Source organism: Leuresthes tenuis, unplaced genomic scaffold, assembly GCF_036924035.1.
Source record: "Leuresthes tenuis unplaced genomic scaffold, fLeuTen1.0.hap1 SCAF_13, whole genome shotgun sequence".
Classification (NCBI taxonomy): Eukaryota; Metazoa; Chordata; class Actinopteri; order Atheriniformes; family Atherinopsidae; genus Leuresthes; species Leuresthes tenuis.
In genome coordinates this window covers 951,752-968,284 of record NW_027325367.1, presented here as the reverse complement: position 1 = coordinate 968,284, position 16,533 = coordinate 951,752, and the positions used below count along the sequence as shown (strand labels likewise).

The 16,533-nt window shown below is 43.8% G+C and overlaps 1 protein-coding gene across 1 annotated transcript; it reads left to right on the top strand.

Annotated features, from left to right (window-relative positions):
- Positions 1-354: 354 nt before the first annotated feature.
- On the top strand, positions 355-14,540 carry LOC140266936 (palmitoyltransferase ZDHHC14-like). Its single transcript, XM_072362082.1, has 9 exons — positions 355-1,097; positions 3,645-3,805; positions 5,682-5,825; positions 5,902-6,039; positions 7,998-8,046; positions 8,517-8,619; positions 8,697-8,806; positions 13,089-13,191; positions 13,260-14,540. The coding sequence occupies exons 1-9, from the start codon at positions 823-825 to the stop codon at positions 13,680-13,682; spliced, it is 1,506 nt and encodes a 501-aa protein (XP_072218183.1). The 5' UTR covers positions 355-822; the 3' UTR covers positions 13,683-14,540.
- Positions 14,541-16,533: the final 1,993 nt, after the last annotated feature.

The window sequence follows — 16,533 nt, the reverse complement described above, 5'->3', positions numbered from 1 at the left end:
CTTGGAAGGATTTTCTCCATCCATTCTGCACCAAATGAGGTTCTAATTTAAGAAAAAAGAACTGCTTCCAAGTTCCACCACAAATTTCAGTTTGTGGTCAATGCGAATTTGGTTTTAAAAAAGACAGCAACAGGAATCTGAAAGTTCAGCGTCTGTCTGGCCTCTGACTCATCATGTAAGATGTTCTGAAACATTATCCATGAACAGACTGAAAGTGCATTTAAAAAACCTTTTTTTTAAACCTACAGATAACCATGCCTTTAAATCTGGTTTGTTTTTTCATGCAGAGTGGCTCGTCACATTAATAGAGCATCTGTACAGTTTCGCGGCTCCAGCGCTGCGGAGGATCAGCATCTTCTTCACGTCCTCCTCCTCCTCCTCCTCCTCCTCCTTCTCCTCCTTCTCCTCCTCCTCCTCCTCACAGTCCATCTGAACCTCCAGGACCCGCTACTGTCCCCCGACCCGGATCACACCCGCACCTGTTCGGAACCGGAACCATTAACCCGGGATATAAAAGCCTGATCAGGAGGACCCTGACAGGGCTGACAGGGGTGTTGTGGAGGGTTTTCCAGCGCGCGTGCGTCCGACCACGAGTTCGCGTTTGTTTACGGAATATCACAAAATAATAACAATAATAAATCATTTTTCAAAATGATGGTTTTTGTTCGGGCTCGTGGCAGGAAAGCGGCCGCGAAAATTCACGCTGGAGGCGGACTGAAGCTTTAACAGCATCGAACATGCGGCGCGCGCGCACGGCACCGATATAATTTTATTCTCAACATTTCTTTTACCGTGCACCCACGCGCTCACCTGTGAGGACACATGTCTCAGGTCCACCACGCGGCTCTGGACCAGCAGCCGGGCCAGTACAACCAGATCTGCACCCGCAGCAGCAGCTGCTCCTCCCCGGCCGCCGGCACCAAGCCGTCCCCTTACCCGGCCCAAAGGAGCCGGACCCCCCGCAGGAAGTGGCAGATGTTCCCGGGTCGGAACCGGTTCTACTGCGACGGAAGAATCATGATGGCGAGGCAGACCGGGGTGTTCTACCTGACCCTGGTCCTCATCTTCCTCACCTGCGGCCTCTTCTTCACCTTTGAGTGAGTGAAACCTGAAGGTGTCATTAAATATCAGATATTTACTTCACACTGACAAACTCAATGAAACATTCTCCATTAAATGACAAAAACAATGATTATTTTAAGTCTTTGGTCTCTGACTCTTTGGTCTCTGACTCTTTGGTCTCTGACTCTTTGGTCCCTGACTCTTTGGTCTCTGACTCTTTGGTCCCTGACTCTTTGGTCCCTGACTCTTTGGTCCCTGACTCTTTGGTCTCTGACTCTTTGGTCCTCTGACTCTTTGGTCCCTGACTCTTTGGTCCCTGACTCTTTGGTCTGACTCTTTGGTCCCTGACTCTTTGGTCTCTGACTCTTTGGTCTGACTCTTTGGTCTCTGACTCTTTGGTCTGACTCTTTGGTCCTCTGACTCTTTGGTCTCTGACTCTTTGGTCTGACTCTTTGGTCCCTGACTCTTTGGTCCCTGACTCTTTGGTCTCTGACTCTTTGGTCTGACTCTTTGGTCTCTGACTCTTTGGTCCCTGACTCTTTGGTCTCTGACTCTTTGGTCCTCTGACTCTTTGGTCCCTGACTCTTTGGTCTGACTCTTTGGTCTCTGACTCTTTGGTCTGACTCTTTGGTCTGACTCTTTGGTGTCTGACTCTTTGGTCTGACTCTTTGGTCTCTGACTCTTTGGTCCCTGACTCTTTGGTCCCTGACTCTTTGGTCCCTGACTCTTTGGTCCCTGACTCTTTGGTCTGACTCTTTGGTCTCTGACTCTTTGGTCCCTGACTCTTTGGTCCCTGACTCTTTGGTCTGACTCTTTGGTCTCTGACTCTTTGGTCCCTGACTCTTTGGTCCCTGACTCTTTGGTTCCTGACTCTTTGGTCCTCTGACTCTTTGGTCCCTGATTCTTTGGTCCCTGACTCTTTGGTCTCTGACTCTTTGGTCCCTGACTCTTTAGTCCTCTGACTCTTTGGTCCCTGACTCTTTGGTCCCTGACTCTTTGGTCTCTGACTCTTTGGTCCCTGACTCTTTAGTCCTCTGACTCTTTGGTCCCTGACTCTTTGGTCCTCTGACTCTTTGGTCCCTGACTCTTTGGTCCTCTGACTCTTTGGTCCTCTGACTCTTTGGTCTCTGACTCTTTGGTCTCTGACTCTTTGGTTCCCCAACCCTTTGGTTCTCTGACTCTTTGGTCCCTGACTCTTTGGTCCCTGACTCTTTGGTTCCCCGACCCTTTGGTTCTCTGACTCTTTGGTCCCTGACTCTTTGGTCCCTGACTCTTTGGTTCTCTGACTCTTTGGTTCTCTGACTCTTTGGTTCTCTGACTCTTTGGTCCCTGACTCTTTGGTCCCTGACTCTTTGGTTCCCCGACCCTTTGGTTCTCTGACTCTTTGGTCCCTGACTCTTTGGTCCCTAACTCTTTAGTCCTCTGACTCTTTGGTCCTCTGACTCTTTGGTCTCTGACTCTTTGGTCCCTGACTCTTTGGTTCCCCAACCCTTTGGTTCTCTGACTCTTTGGTCCCTGACTCTTTGGTCCCTGACTCTTTGGTTCCCCGACCCTTTGGTTCTCTGACTCTTTGGTCCCTGACTCTTTGGTCCCTAACTCTTTAGTCCTCTGACTCTTTGGTCCCTGACTCTTTGGTCCCTGACTCTTTGGTTCCCCGACCCTTTGGTTCTCTGACTCTTTGGTCCCTGACTCTTTGGTCCCTGACTCTTTGGTCCCTGACTCTTTGGTTCTCTGACTCTTTGGTTCTCTGACTCTTTGGTTCCCCGACCCTTTGGTTCTCTGACTCTTTGGTCTCTGACTCTTTGGTCCCTGACTCTTTGGTCCCTGACTCTTTGGTTCCCCGACCCTTTGGTTCTCTGACTCTTTGGTCTCTGACTCTTTGGTCCCTGACTCTTTGGTTCCCCGACCCTTTGGTTCTCTGACTCTTTGGTACCTGACTCTTTGGTCCCTAACTCTTTAGTCCTCTGACTCTTTGGTCCCTGACTCTTTGGTCCCTGACTCTTTGGTTCCCCGACCCTTTGGTTCTCTGACTCTTTGGTCCCTGACTCTTTGGTCCCTGACTCTTTGGTTCCCCGACCCTTTGGTTCTCTGACTCTTTGGTCTCTGACTCTTTGGTTCCCCGACCCTTTGGTTCTCTGACTCTTTGGTCTCTGACTCTTTAGTCCTCTGACTCTTTAGTCCTCTGACTCTTTGGTCCCTGACTCTTTGGTCCTCTGACTCTTTGGTCCCTAACTCTTTAGTCCTCTGACTCTTTGGTCCTCTGACTCTTTGGTCTCTGACTCTTTGGTTCCCCGACCCTTTGGTTCTCTGACTCTTTGGTCCTCTGACTCTTTGGTCCTCTGACAGTTTGGTCCGTGACTCTTTGGTCCTCTGACTCTTTGGTCCTCTGACAGTTTGGTCCGTGACTCTTTGGTCCGTGACTCTTTGGTCCATGACTCTTTTTCTCTGACTCTTTGGTCCCTGACTCTCAGGTTCGCTGACTCTTTTGCGAACCCTTCAGTTTGAGTTTTTGTCACCTGAGGGCCCCTCTGATTGGTTTATACCTCAGTTTGTTTTTCTTTCCTCTCTCTGTGTGTCCTCAGCTGTCCCTTCCTGGCCTCCAACCTGACCCCGGCCATCCCAGCGGTCGGCGGCGTCCTCTTCATCTTCGTGATGGGGATGCTGTTCAGAGCGAGTTTCAGCGACCCCGGCGTCCTGCCCCGAGCCACCCCGGACGAGGCCGCCGACCTGGAAAGGCAGATAGGTAACCATGTCAATGCAGATCAGACATGTTCGGTTGGCTGCTGTGACTCCAGGAACCATCCCACAGACTGACTCCAGAACAGAAGGAGGAGTAGAAATGATTTGCATCCTCCACTTGTTCTGTGAGTCTCTGTTCAGTCACATGTCGCCTTGTCATTTCCAAAGAAACTGAACCCCAGCTCTCGCATCTATTTCTGGAAACCTCTTATTGCATTTTCTGCTTCCCGACTTGTTTATTTATGGCCCAGATGGAGTCACAGCTTCAGGGTTCTTTTGTTGATGGTTGTTTTTTAAAGCTTAAATCAGAGTTAATGAGACCCGAAGGTTTCTGCTCCTGTTTTTTTACTTTAACTGCAAAAAAACATCCTTATTTGCTAATAATGATCAGTTTTCTGGTGAAGAAACAAAACAAAGATTTTTACTGAAGCCACCTGAAAGCCGTCTGAGCTGCTTTTAAATACATTTTAGAGAGCTCCTCTCCAGCTCCTTTCCAGCTCCTCTCCAGCTCCTCTCCAGCTCCTTTCCAGCTCCTCTCCAGCTCCTCTCCAGCTCCTCTCCAGCTCCTCTCCAGCTCCTCTCCAGCTCCTCTCCAGCTCCTTTCCAGCTCCTCTCCAGCTCCTTTCCAGCTCCTTTCCAGCTCCTCTCCAGCTCCTTTGCAGCTCCTGGAGGATCCATTTCTGGTTCAGCTTTTGTCATTTTATGTCATTTTTAACAAATGCCAGAAGATTAGAAAACAAGCAACTGGTTCTTTAATTTCCGTGATTAACTGTTAATCTTCATGTTCGAGTGCTTGAATCGTGACGTGTGAGCCGTCTTAATTTCCACCAAATGATGCGATAGAAGGTTGTGGACCAGATGTGACTCATTAATAAGTGAAGGAAACATCTGGCACCGATCATTAACTGTGAAGTTTGAGCTGCAGGAGTCGATCTGTAGGGTCCTGGAGAGAGTTCTCCTCTTCATTTCCTTCATTTATCACCTTAAACTGCAATTTAATCCGAGTTTCTTCTTCATGCTGGTTGTTCAGACAGTTTAACTTGTTTTAAGGAGTTTCTTCAGTGTGATGTTGAGGTGATGAAGACACCTGAAGCTCATCTGAATGAAACTTAAGGAAAGACTTCAGGTTGTTCTGTGCTGGTGGTTCATATTAAAGTGAAGCCTTTACTTCAGGGTCTTCACAGAGAAACGTGTGAATATTTCCGACAGTAATGATCAGAAACCTCTGAAGCTGTAGGTTAAACACAGAAGTGATGAGATCAGCCTAAAAGAACACGTCCCCCCTCTGTTCATTGAGCTCCTCTGGCTGCCCTTAGCCGCCTGCATCAGATCCAAGTCCCTGATGTTAGCTACAAAGAGCTTAATGGAACGGCTCCATCTACTTGAATGCTCTTGCAAAGGCTTCTGTCCCAACTGGGTCCCTCCGTTGGTCCCAGGATTGTCGTCTAGCAGCTCCTACACCACGCCTAAGACAATCCAAACTCTGTTCATGTGTCGTCCCACGATGGTGGAATGACCTACCGAGCGCTACCAGAACAGGGGCGTCCCTGTCTATCTTCAGGAAGCTCCTGAAAACCCAGCTCTTCAGAGAGCATCTCCTATCCCAGCACTTACCTTGTACTTCCCTCCCCCCTCTATCTCTGCCCTTTATCTTTCTGCACTTCCTTCTATGCCTGCACCCTATCTCTACTCTGTCCCCTCTGACAGAGTCGGACTCCTGGGTTCCTTCTATGGAGCTTATTGTTAGCTTTTATAAAGCTGTTATATCTTCATTTGTAAGTCTCTTTGGATAAAAGCGTCTGATAAATACAGAAACATGAACATGAGCGGGCGTGTTTGAGGCCCACGCTAACGCTCTGCTGCTCCTTGTGCCTTTGCAGACTCGGCCGGCTGCTCCCGGCCGCCTCCTCGCACCAGAGAGGTCGTCATCAACGGGCAGACGGTCAAACTGAAATACTGCTTCACCTGCAAAATCTTCAGGCCTCCTCGGGCGTCCCACTGCAGCCTGTGTGACAACTGCGTGGGTCAGTGTGCGTCCGACTGATTTACAGCCGGATCTTTGCTTCCCGCTGAGTTAAGGATTCTGTGTTTTCCACCCAGAGCGGTTCGATCATCACTGTCCTTGGGTGGGAAACTGCGTCGGGCGGAGGAACTACAGGTTCTTCTACCTCTTCATCCTCTCCCTCTCCCTGCTCACCATCTTCATCTTTGCCTTCGTCGTCACACACGTCGTCCTCAGTGAGTAACGCCGCCGCCACACGTTTTAAACGATGACACAGACTGGCTGTAAAGGCTCAGACTGAGTCTGTTTGTCTGCATTCTGCTTCAGTTCAAAGGCCTTTTTAACGTCTTTTTTGCTCTCAGAAACTTGGATAAAGTCTGCAGCAGGCAGATAGAAACTTTTATTCTGTGGTATTTAAACACCGGATCTGATTATTTAGGTAATTGAGTATTCTGTCGATTAATTGGATAAGAAATAAGAAATCCTTCTCAGCTCACAATCCGACTGGTTTCCATTAAAATGCTGAAACTCGATGTGTGATCCGGCCGCTTTCTGCTGAGATGCTGCAGCTCCTTTCTCAGATAAAATAAGATGTTAAACGTAAGAAATGATGAATATTACAGATCTTCTGAGCAGTGCAGCTTTAATAAATCAGGATTTTGTCCATAAACGTTAACATCAAGACTTATAAATGGATCCTGAAGCTGCCAGACAACAAAAAGACGATTAGCTTGTGTTTGTTTTCAGGTGAAACGCTGAGATAAAAGCTGAGGAACGGTCCAGTAAAACTTTAACTTTAACTAAAGTTATTTCAGTTTTAGATGGAAATGAATAGAAAATATCATTCTGCTCCAGATTAAAAAGGAAAGTTGCTCAGTTCTTATGTGGATGTTCAGTCTCAGTTTAGTCCAGTTCTTCCAGTGGTGCTTTGACTCTGATCTGAAGCTTTGACTCCTGGGTGTTTTGGTTCTTTGCAGCTTGGTCCTGTGGATGTTTGGACTCTGACTCGTGTGTATCAGCCTCTTATGGCTAACTTAGTGTTAAATAAATGGGATATTCATACCCTGGATGCCTTTTTTAAATCACATTTAAGGTGAACCAGCGTCTGCCTGGAAGAGTTTCAGGTTTCCGGATGCTTCCCGGCCCACAGGTTGATGATTGGCTGCCCTGTAACTCCCGTCTGTCTTCAGCTTGGAGCCTGGAGCTGCTTCGGTCTGACACTCTAACAACCAGCAGACTGTCTCAGATAAGCCGGTTTCCTCTGAACACTGCGCTGCTTGTTGTCTGCTTTTAGCAGCAGAGCTATAAAAAGACTTTTCTGTGTGCTTTCAACTCGTTTCTGGATGTTTTCGCTCCGCTTGTGACTTTGTGTCTTTTCTAAAAACAGAGGATAAAAGAACCCTTAAAGTCCATCATTTATGATAAAAATAAAAAATGTTCAAATATTTTTGTGCTCATTGAATAAAGTTTGAACATCAGGCTTTTTCCACATTTTAACACCAAGATAAGTTTGTAGATATCAGAGTTGTGCGTCTGTGTTTAGGTTTTAGTTTTATCTGTTTTCTGAATATTAAAGGCGACATATTCAGTATAAATCATTCTTCCTGCTCCTGGGAGAATATATCAGGGCGTCTGAAGTCAGCAGCAGGTGTAAAACTCCCCAAACACACTTTAAAGATGTTTGAATATTAGTAGCTAACGTCCTGAACTTTAGCTTGAACTAAATGCTGCGTTAAAGGTGCGTCATTAAGGTCAGGAAATCTGGATGTTATGATCTACTCATGTCAAAAGTCATTTTGACGATAAAATGTTGCATAATAGGCTAGCATGCTGAAAAATGATGCTTTACGTGTTACTGTTATGCTAACAGGACGTAGCCTGTATCGCTAGAATAACAAAGTATATTTGTAGATGGTCTAAATCGTATTTTATTTTTCATTTCCTGAAAATCTCGATGACTCATCCTTCACATAATGACAGGCCTCAGGAGCCGACCAATCAGGACGGAGGAAGTTTTATAAGCAAGATGCTAGCTTCTGGTTAGCAAGAAACATTTAAGTGTGTAAAACATTAGCAATCTGTGCACTGACTGAAAGGAACTTTCTTATTGATCAGATGGTCCGACTCTGGTTGTAAACTTTAATCCTCTTTTTAAATTCTGTCTTTAAACCTTTGTTTCCTCTTTGTTTTACAGGATCGAACCGGACAGGTTTTCTGAGCGCGCTCAAAGACAGTCCAGCCAGATATCTTTCAGTGTGTGAAGAAGCCAGTTTATGCTTTTTCAGTGTGTTTCAGCTTTTTGTGCATGAAAAAGTCCAGGAATTAACAGCCGACTTTACGCTGCCATTTTATATCAATCAGCTGACCAATCAGACTGAGCCTTGTGGGCGGGGGAGTCTTAAAGAGACAGGAACTAAAATGCTGCTGCAATAAAATCATTCATTGCCTTAAATATAGCATCCAGTAAACCAGTTCTATTGGACCTCATCAATAAATATCCTGTAAAATAGCTGTATTTAGGTAAATCAATGACTCTACAGGTCAATATGTCCCATAATGCAATGCCAGGGTCAAACTGTTTCTGTCACACACAGAAACGGACACGTTTACATTCAGCTCCATCCTGTGGCTCTATGTTAACTCTGTGAAACACTGCAGTTCAGATCCACCTCAGAATCAAAGAGCCCAGTTTGTCCTTGACTCAGCTCGGCACCATCCTGGAGGTGGTGGTGTGTTTCTTCTCCATCTGGTCCATCGTCGGCCTCTCAGGCTTCCACACCTACCTGATCAGCTCCAACCAGACCACCAACGAGGATGTGAGTCCTCTGAAAAGAGAGAAACTCTGTTGGCTCAGCTCTCCTCTTATTGAACCTGTGTTGTGTTTCTGGTCCAGATTAAAGGAACCTGGTCCACCAAGAGAGGGAAGGATAACTATAACCCCTACAGCTACGGAAACATCCTGACGAACTGCTGTTCTGCTCTGTGTGGACCTCTGCCACCCAGGTCAGTAACATCCTCCGCAGAGCTAAAGTCAGACTGAAACCGGGACTAAAGTCAGACTGAAACCGGGACTAAAGTCGGACTGAAACCGGGACTAAAGTCGGACTGAAACAGGGACTAAAGTCAGACTGAAACAGGGACTAAAGTCGGACTAAAGTCAGACTGAAACAGGGACTAAACCCGGACTGAAACAGGGACTAAAGTCGGACTAAAGTCAGACTGAAACAGGGACTAAAGTCAGACTGAAACAGGGACTGAAGTCAGACTGAAACAGGGACTAAAGTCAGACTGAAACAGGGACTAAAGTCAGACTGAAACAGGGACTAAAGTCAGACTGAAACAGGGACTAAAGTCAGACTGAAACAGGGACTAAAGTCAGACTGAAACAGGGACTAAAGTCAGACTGAAACAGGGACTAAAGTCAGACTGAAACCGAGACTAAAGTCAGACTGAAACAGGGACTAAAGTCAGACTGAAACAGGGACTAAAGTCGGACTAAAGTCAGACTGAAACAGGGACTAAACCCGGACTGAAACAGGGACTAAAGTCGGACTAAAGTCAGACTGAAACAGGGACTGAAGTCAGACTGAAACAGGGACTAAAGTCGGACTGAAACAGGGACTAAAGTCAGACTAAACTGGGTCTAAAGTCAGACTGAAACAGGGACTAAAGTCAGACTGAAACCGAGACTAAAGTCAGACTGAAACAGGGACTAAAGTCAGACTGAAACAGGGACTAAAGTCGGACTAAAGTCGGACTAAAGTCAGACTGAAACAGGGACTAAACCCGGACTGAAACAGGGACTAAAGTCGGACTAAAGTCAGACTGAAACAGGGACTGAAGTCAGACTGAAACAGGGACTAAAGTCAGACTGAAACAGGGACTAAAGTCGGACTGAAACAGGGACTAAAGTCAGACTAAACTGGGTCTAAAGTCAGACTGAAACCCGGACTAAAGTCAGACTGAAACCGGGACTAAACTAAGACTAAACTGGGTCTAAAGTCACCACTTAACTCAGATGTAAACAAGACTAACGCTTGAACTACATTCTGCACCAAACCTGAGGTTAAACGTGAGGAAACAGCTGATCTAAGCTCAGCACCTCTGGTGAAAATAAGGCTACAAACTCCTTTTCTGTTTAATCCAAATCTCTCCTTCACTGTTGATCAGAAGCAACGCTGCCAGTGAAATCCAGATGTTTCCGTTTTATTTGTGGTAAACCTGAACCTTAACTTAATCTTTTCCCCCACAGCTGCAGGTCAAATAAATCCCATTAATGTTACACAACTCTCACCTCGTCTCAAAATTCAATTTATTCATTATATCACAGCAAGAGTCTGTAAGGAATTACAGCCCGGCCCGATTTATCAGCTGGATGTACGTTTGTAGAACTTAAATCTGATGTAACTGTTTTCTGACTGCCTTTAAAAGCCTGTTTCTGAGCAGATCTGTGATTAAGATCTTTTTAATTCACTCTGAATCCACAGAAGCAACATGTTATGTCTTCTCTTTTGAATATTGAACCTTTATTGAACCTTTACTGAACATTAACAGTGAGCTTATTGAGCGTCTGCTTCGTTGGTTTGTTGCTCGCTGCTTACTCTGAACATTAAATCTATGAAACTCTAAAACATTTTAAAGGACACGTTTCTCTCAGCTCTCAGCTTAAAGTAACCCCCCCCTCCTCATGCTCGCCTCCCTGCAGATTTCCACCGTTTCTCCGACAGAATTCATGATGAAAGTGAAGGAGTCACAGTGTGGATTTCTGCAGTTTCATACCAGCCTCCTCCTCACTGCTTCTTTTCCACTCTGTCATATATCATCACTGGACCCACCTCCCATATACTGCACATATATATACATATGACACATTATATATGACATATATATACACATATGTGACAATATATACATATTTGTCACATATATATATACATATATATGTGTGGATTAGTATTTAATCTTTATTCTCTCCACAGTGGAGCAGATTCTGGTGAGTTTCATCTTAATTTAAGTTAATTTGAGTTTAATTCTTTCATTTCATACAGAAAAGGCCTAAAATTTGGATCAAATTCTGCACTAAAGTCAGAACTTTTGCACATTTCTCAAGAAGAAACTCAGATAAAGGCAGAAAAACTCTGTCCTGCTTTAATTAAATGTGTCTGGGTTTTGAAAACTTTCCAGGAAGGCAGCAGAGATTTCTGGGTAATACAGATCAGTAAATATTGATTTCTGTGACATACACTGGCAGTAAATTTCATTCTTTCGATGCTGTCACAGAAAATGCTGATTAAAGCTCTTCTTCTAACAGAAATCATCCAGGTTTTTGAGCTCCAGGACACCTGAGCAGACTCGTTCTTACACTCACTGTTGAACAAACAAATGTCTGTTTTTGGCTTTTTAAATCGTTTTAATGATATAAATGAGGCTCATCTTCAGTTTGATCCATTAATAATGTTTCTGTGGCCTGAGAAGAAGCTTAATAACAGTAAGTTTGGGCTTCTGTCGGCTCTTAAATGCTCTGAGTTCAGACTTGAGAAAAACCTCGAATATTAAGGATAAAGAGGTGTTTGTTTTCCAGGAAATATGGAGATCTGTTGCACCGTCTGCTCTAGGCTGGCAGCTCGACTCCACCTGCAGTCAGACAGGTGGTGCCATCCATCTGTCTGCACACAAACAGGAGGTTTGTAGGTCAAACAGCAAAAGGAGTGAAAAGCATGAAGAAAGCGTCACATCCAGGGTTCAGTTCATCACCATTCGCCTGCTTATCAGGCAGGAAACAGCTCTTTGTGTCTTTCTGGGGTTGCTTTATGGTTCTTTCAGGCTGTTTAAGGGTGAAATGTTTCAGTTGAAGCTGTTCTGACACTTTATGGTTTATGGAAAAACCTTCTGAAGGAAACACAGTTTCCTGCTAATTAATGAAAAGATGCTGATATTCAGTGCTTGTAGGCTTAGTTCAACGGCAGGGTTCTGGTTCTGTTTACAGCTCTCAGTTTGGTCTTGGTCTGACTTAAAGCCGACATATTGTGTAAAACTCCTTCTTCCTGCTCCTGGGAGCAGATATCAGAGTGTCTGAGGTCACCAGTAGGTGTAAAACTCCCTAAAAACACAACCCTGGGATTAATTTAGTTCCCTTTGTCTGAAAGTTCCACTCCTTAAGTTGGCCCCGCCTCCTCCGCTAAGCCCCGCCCACTCACCTCCACCCTGCTGGACGGATGAAGCCAGCTTCTGGTGGAAATGTTCTGCTGTCAGCTGCACTGAGGAGCATGCATCTTCCATCCAGCAGCAGCCTCAGAGGATATAAGAGCCCAGTGGATAAACTATATCTGAGGCTAATGTTCCAGCAGAGTTAGCTAAAGACTGGGAATGTGCAGCAGACACTTTTCATCCCACTGTTTTAACAACTTGGTCCAGTTCAACGCTGGACTGAAGGAACTGAGCCACAAAGAGGATCAGTTCCAACTCTCAGAGCCTGAACTTCAGATCAGGGAAATGGAAGCATCTGAGAAATAACTCCTCATGGTTTATTTACTGATTTATTTCTTCCTTTAGCAGCAGCTAACGCTAACAGCTTAGCTAATGAAATAACTCCTCATGGTTTATTTACTGATTTATTTATTCCTTTAGCAGCAGCTAACGCTAACAGCTTAGCTATGAAATAACTCCTCATGGTTTATTTACTGATTTATTTTTTCCTTTAGCAGCAGCTAACGCTAACAGCTTAGCTAATGAAATAACTCCTCATGGTTTATTTACTGATTTATTTTTTCCTTTAGCAGCAGCTAATGCTAACAGCTTAGCTAATGAAATAACTCCTCATGGTTTATTTACTGATTTATTTTTTCCTTTAGCAGCAGCTAATGCTAACAGCTTAGCTAATGAAATAACTCCTCATGGTTTATTTACTGATTTATTTCTTCCTTTAGCAGCAGCTAACGCTAACAGCTTAGCTAATGAAATAACTCCTCATGGTTTATTTACTGATTTATTTCTTCCTTTAGCAGCAGCTAACGCTAACAGCTTAGCTAATGAAATAACTCCTCATGGTTTATTTACTGATTTATTTCTTCCTTTAGCAGCAGCTAATGCTAACAGCTTAGCTAATGAAATAACTCCTCATGGTTTATTTACTGATTTATTTCTTCCTTCAGCAGCAGCTAACGCTAACAGCTTAGCTAATGAAATAACTCCTCATGGTTTATTTACTGATTTATTTCCTCCTTTAGCAGCAGCTAACGCTAACAGCTTAGCTAATGAAGATGACCCAACTCCATCTTTGTGCTAGTTTGATTGACAGGAGGGGTCTGATCCAGGCCGACACGCCGCAGACCATCTCGCAGTCCAACGGGACGAGCAGCAGCAGCGCCGCTCAGCTCCACGGTCACATGGTAGGTGGACGACATATTTCCTGATATTTCCCGGATTAAGCTCAGTGTGTAACTGAAGGTCTCCTCAGTGTGATCAGAATCAGTGCATCCAGAGCACCAAGTTCGTCCTGCAGGCTGCAGCCACGCCGTTGCTCCACAGCGCCCCCGTCGTTCTGGCACCCATTCCGGGGAAGACCACCACGCTGGGCGGCCCCTGCGCCTACCTGGCCCCGGCCCAGCCTTCCCTGCCGTCCTGCGGTGGAGACGTCCTGACCCTGAGCGCCGCCGCCGTCAACGCCCACTGTCACCACCACCTGCACCTGCACCACCACCTGCACCACCACTTTGTCAGCCCGGAGGAGACGCCTTGCACCACGCCACAGGGCGGCGTGCCCTGCCCCGCCCACCCCCACCCAGCCATCCCCTCGGCCACCGTCCTGTACGCCCCCGTGAGTCAGGACGCGCTGCACGAGGACTCCGTCAGAGGGCTGGTGAAGCTCAGCTCGGTCTGAAGCGGGTTTATTATCGGGACGGCGTCCTCTGGAGCGTCTAAAGAGACGAAAACATTCAAGTTTTCTGAAGTTTGAGTAAATTCTGAATGAACTTCAACGTCTTTGATAAGTTTTTAAATTTTGTTGCTGTCAAAGTACAATAAGTTTGTCTTCGTGACTAAATTAATTCCTTTCAACACAAACTCGGCTTTTGTGCCAGAAACTGAAACCCAAAGAAGTCGGGATGCTGTTTAAAACCTCTGAACTTTGTGATCAAAACAGGAAGAACGCATCTGAAAGGTTTAAAATTTGCTTTTTGTTCGGGATTAACACATTAACACCTTATTGTTCCGTTAACTAATGAATTGATAAGAACTGAAGCTAAAAAGAACACCGGAGGTTACATTATAATATGTGATATAAATACAGTTCACCCAAAGAATTACAGTTCATGACACATGAAGCCTGAGCCTGCAGGGTGGGGTTAGGGTGCCCCCAGGCCTGGCCACAGCTGTGGAAACATCCCTGTGAATCTGTTTGAACTGGTTTGAGTTGAATTGTTTTGGGTTTAAAGGAGTCAGAAGAAGACTATCAGCGTGAGTCAAGAAGAATGAAGAATAAATCATTTTTATCCTTTTGATCAGCAGGAAATGAACTTCACAAACACAAATATTGGAACGTTCCTCAGCTTTTAAAACAAGATATTTTCCTGTAAAAAAAAGAAAAATATATACATTTTTCACAAAACATGATGTGAAAGCTTATTTATATGAAATTGAAATAATTTCTAATGAAACGTTTTTACATATTTTGATCTTAATCTTTCTGTCAATGATGTTTTTATTTTTACTATTGTATTAAATTTATTTGAAAATCCTACAAAATCATTTTTCATATGTGGATATCAGTTTAAATTTGATTCCTTTCTGATTCTTTAAAATAAATGTGGCTGCTTGAATAATTTACATGATTTTATTTTTTATTATTTATTTATTTATTTGTGTTGTTATTCTATCTGTAAATAGAAACAGTTTAGGAAATTTAAATATGAAGTTTATTTTATTTAATTCAATATTTCCTGTAAAATGTACAAAAATATCAAAGTATTCGGGTTGTAAAATATATTTCTAGCCGCTAGAAGGCGTTACGTCCCGGAAGCTCATGTGCATTCATGTCGTCATAATCCAGAACAGCCAATCAGAACTCGGCAATATCCCGGAAACGGTTGGGGCAATACCTCGCCTGCTGCAATGGAGGAGGTCCATTTAAAAACATCTGATTTTAGAGGGAAACCCGAAGCTCAAAGATTTGTTTCAGGGGCTGAGATGAGAGGTACAACACCTGCAATCCTTCAGACTCACAAAATACTCACAACACACATGTAAACGCAGAGTTTGATGCTTCTTTGTGTGTGAAGAGTTTACAACGAAAAGGCGCCACAGCTGGTGCTTCAACAGCAAACAAACCCTTTAAAAATACCACTTTAAATAAATATAGACATCGGACAGATTGAAATTCTACAATAATAACAAGGAATTCGCAGCTGTTATCTGTTAATGTTTCCAGTCCAAGTTAAAAACAGCTCTTGAAAATGACATCTTTAAAGTATTTTGCGTTTACATGTTTTCAATCATCTGCAGTCACTTTAATACAAACGATCTAAATAAATCATTGTGTTAATCTTAATTTATTCTGTCTCAACATGTTTACATTATTTTTTCCAGTCTGAGCTGTTAAAGCCGATATTTCCAAAGCTCTGTATTTCCATGTTTTAAATGAACTACAATGACTTTCATACAAGTCTAATCATTTTTGTCTTATTGTTATTTTTATGTTATTATTATTTACATTATTTAAAAACTGATATTTTAAAAGTTGAACAAATGTGTGTTTTTGTTAAAAATGTAAAGTGTTTCATAAGCACTGATTTCTATGGTTTTGTAACACTGGCTTTGAGCAGTTTCGTAACTTAAACCGTTGTAGAGTTCCCGCTGTATTTTCTTATAATCACGTGAACGCCTCTCTCCTTCTGATTGGCTCCGTCACCACGTGGCTTTAAAGGGCCTCAACAGTGGCGCTCCTATTGGTCAGCTCCGTTCTGCGCCAAGATTTCAATGAAGGGTGAAGCTTTTATTGTTGAACAATTAACATTACATTTAAAAAAAAGATAGAGACAACGATAAGATAATAGATAATAAAAGTTAAACATTCCTCCCTAACTGGTCGGTATGTAGTTGAGGAAAACGGCTCAGCGGCTGGAGGAAGCCGTTTCAGTCTTTGTCTTCGTATGTTTCTGTCAGTTTGGCTTCTGAGTTGTTTGCTGTGTTCAATGACTTTTGGTGCTGAGTTTATTATTGAAATAAACTGTAAAAATCATGGCAGCGGGAAACAAACTTTCTGGCGTTATCGTTTCTTTTTGATGAATACATTTAGATTGCTGAAGGAAGTGAATAAAAGCGGAACGCGTTTGTCTTTCTGGGTTTTTAAAAGCTATAAACAGTGTTTAAACCACCCTGCCTTTGTCTGAGGTTAATTCATCTACATGCACTGAAATTAAAGGGTCATATTCTTCCAAGCCCCCGGCTTCCTTTAGATGAATACAGCACTTATTTAGTCTTTGTGAAGGTATTTTTTAAATCACACTTAGTTTATTTATGTAACACATCTTTCTGTTTTTATTTTCAAATTAAAGTGTTAACGGTTATTTCGCGCTCATTTTTATTAGTTTTATAACACCGGTTGTGTACTTTTTGTAACCCATGTCGAATAAAGCCCTTTTGATAATTGGTGTCACATGATCACTGCTTCCCAGCTGATTGGCTGCGTCCCTGCGTCACTGTAAATGGGCTCACGAGCTGTGCTTCTATTGGTC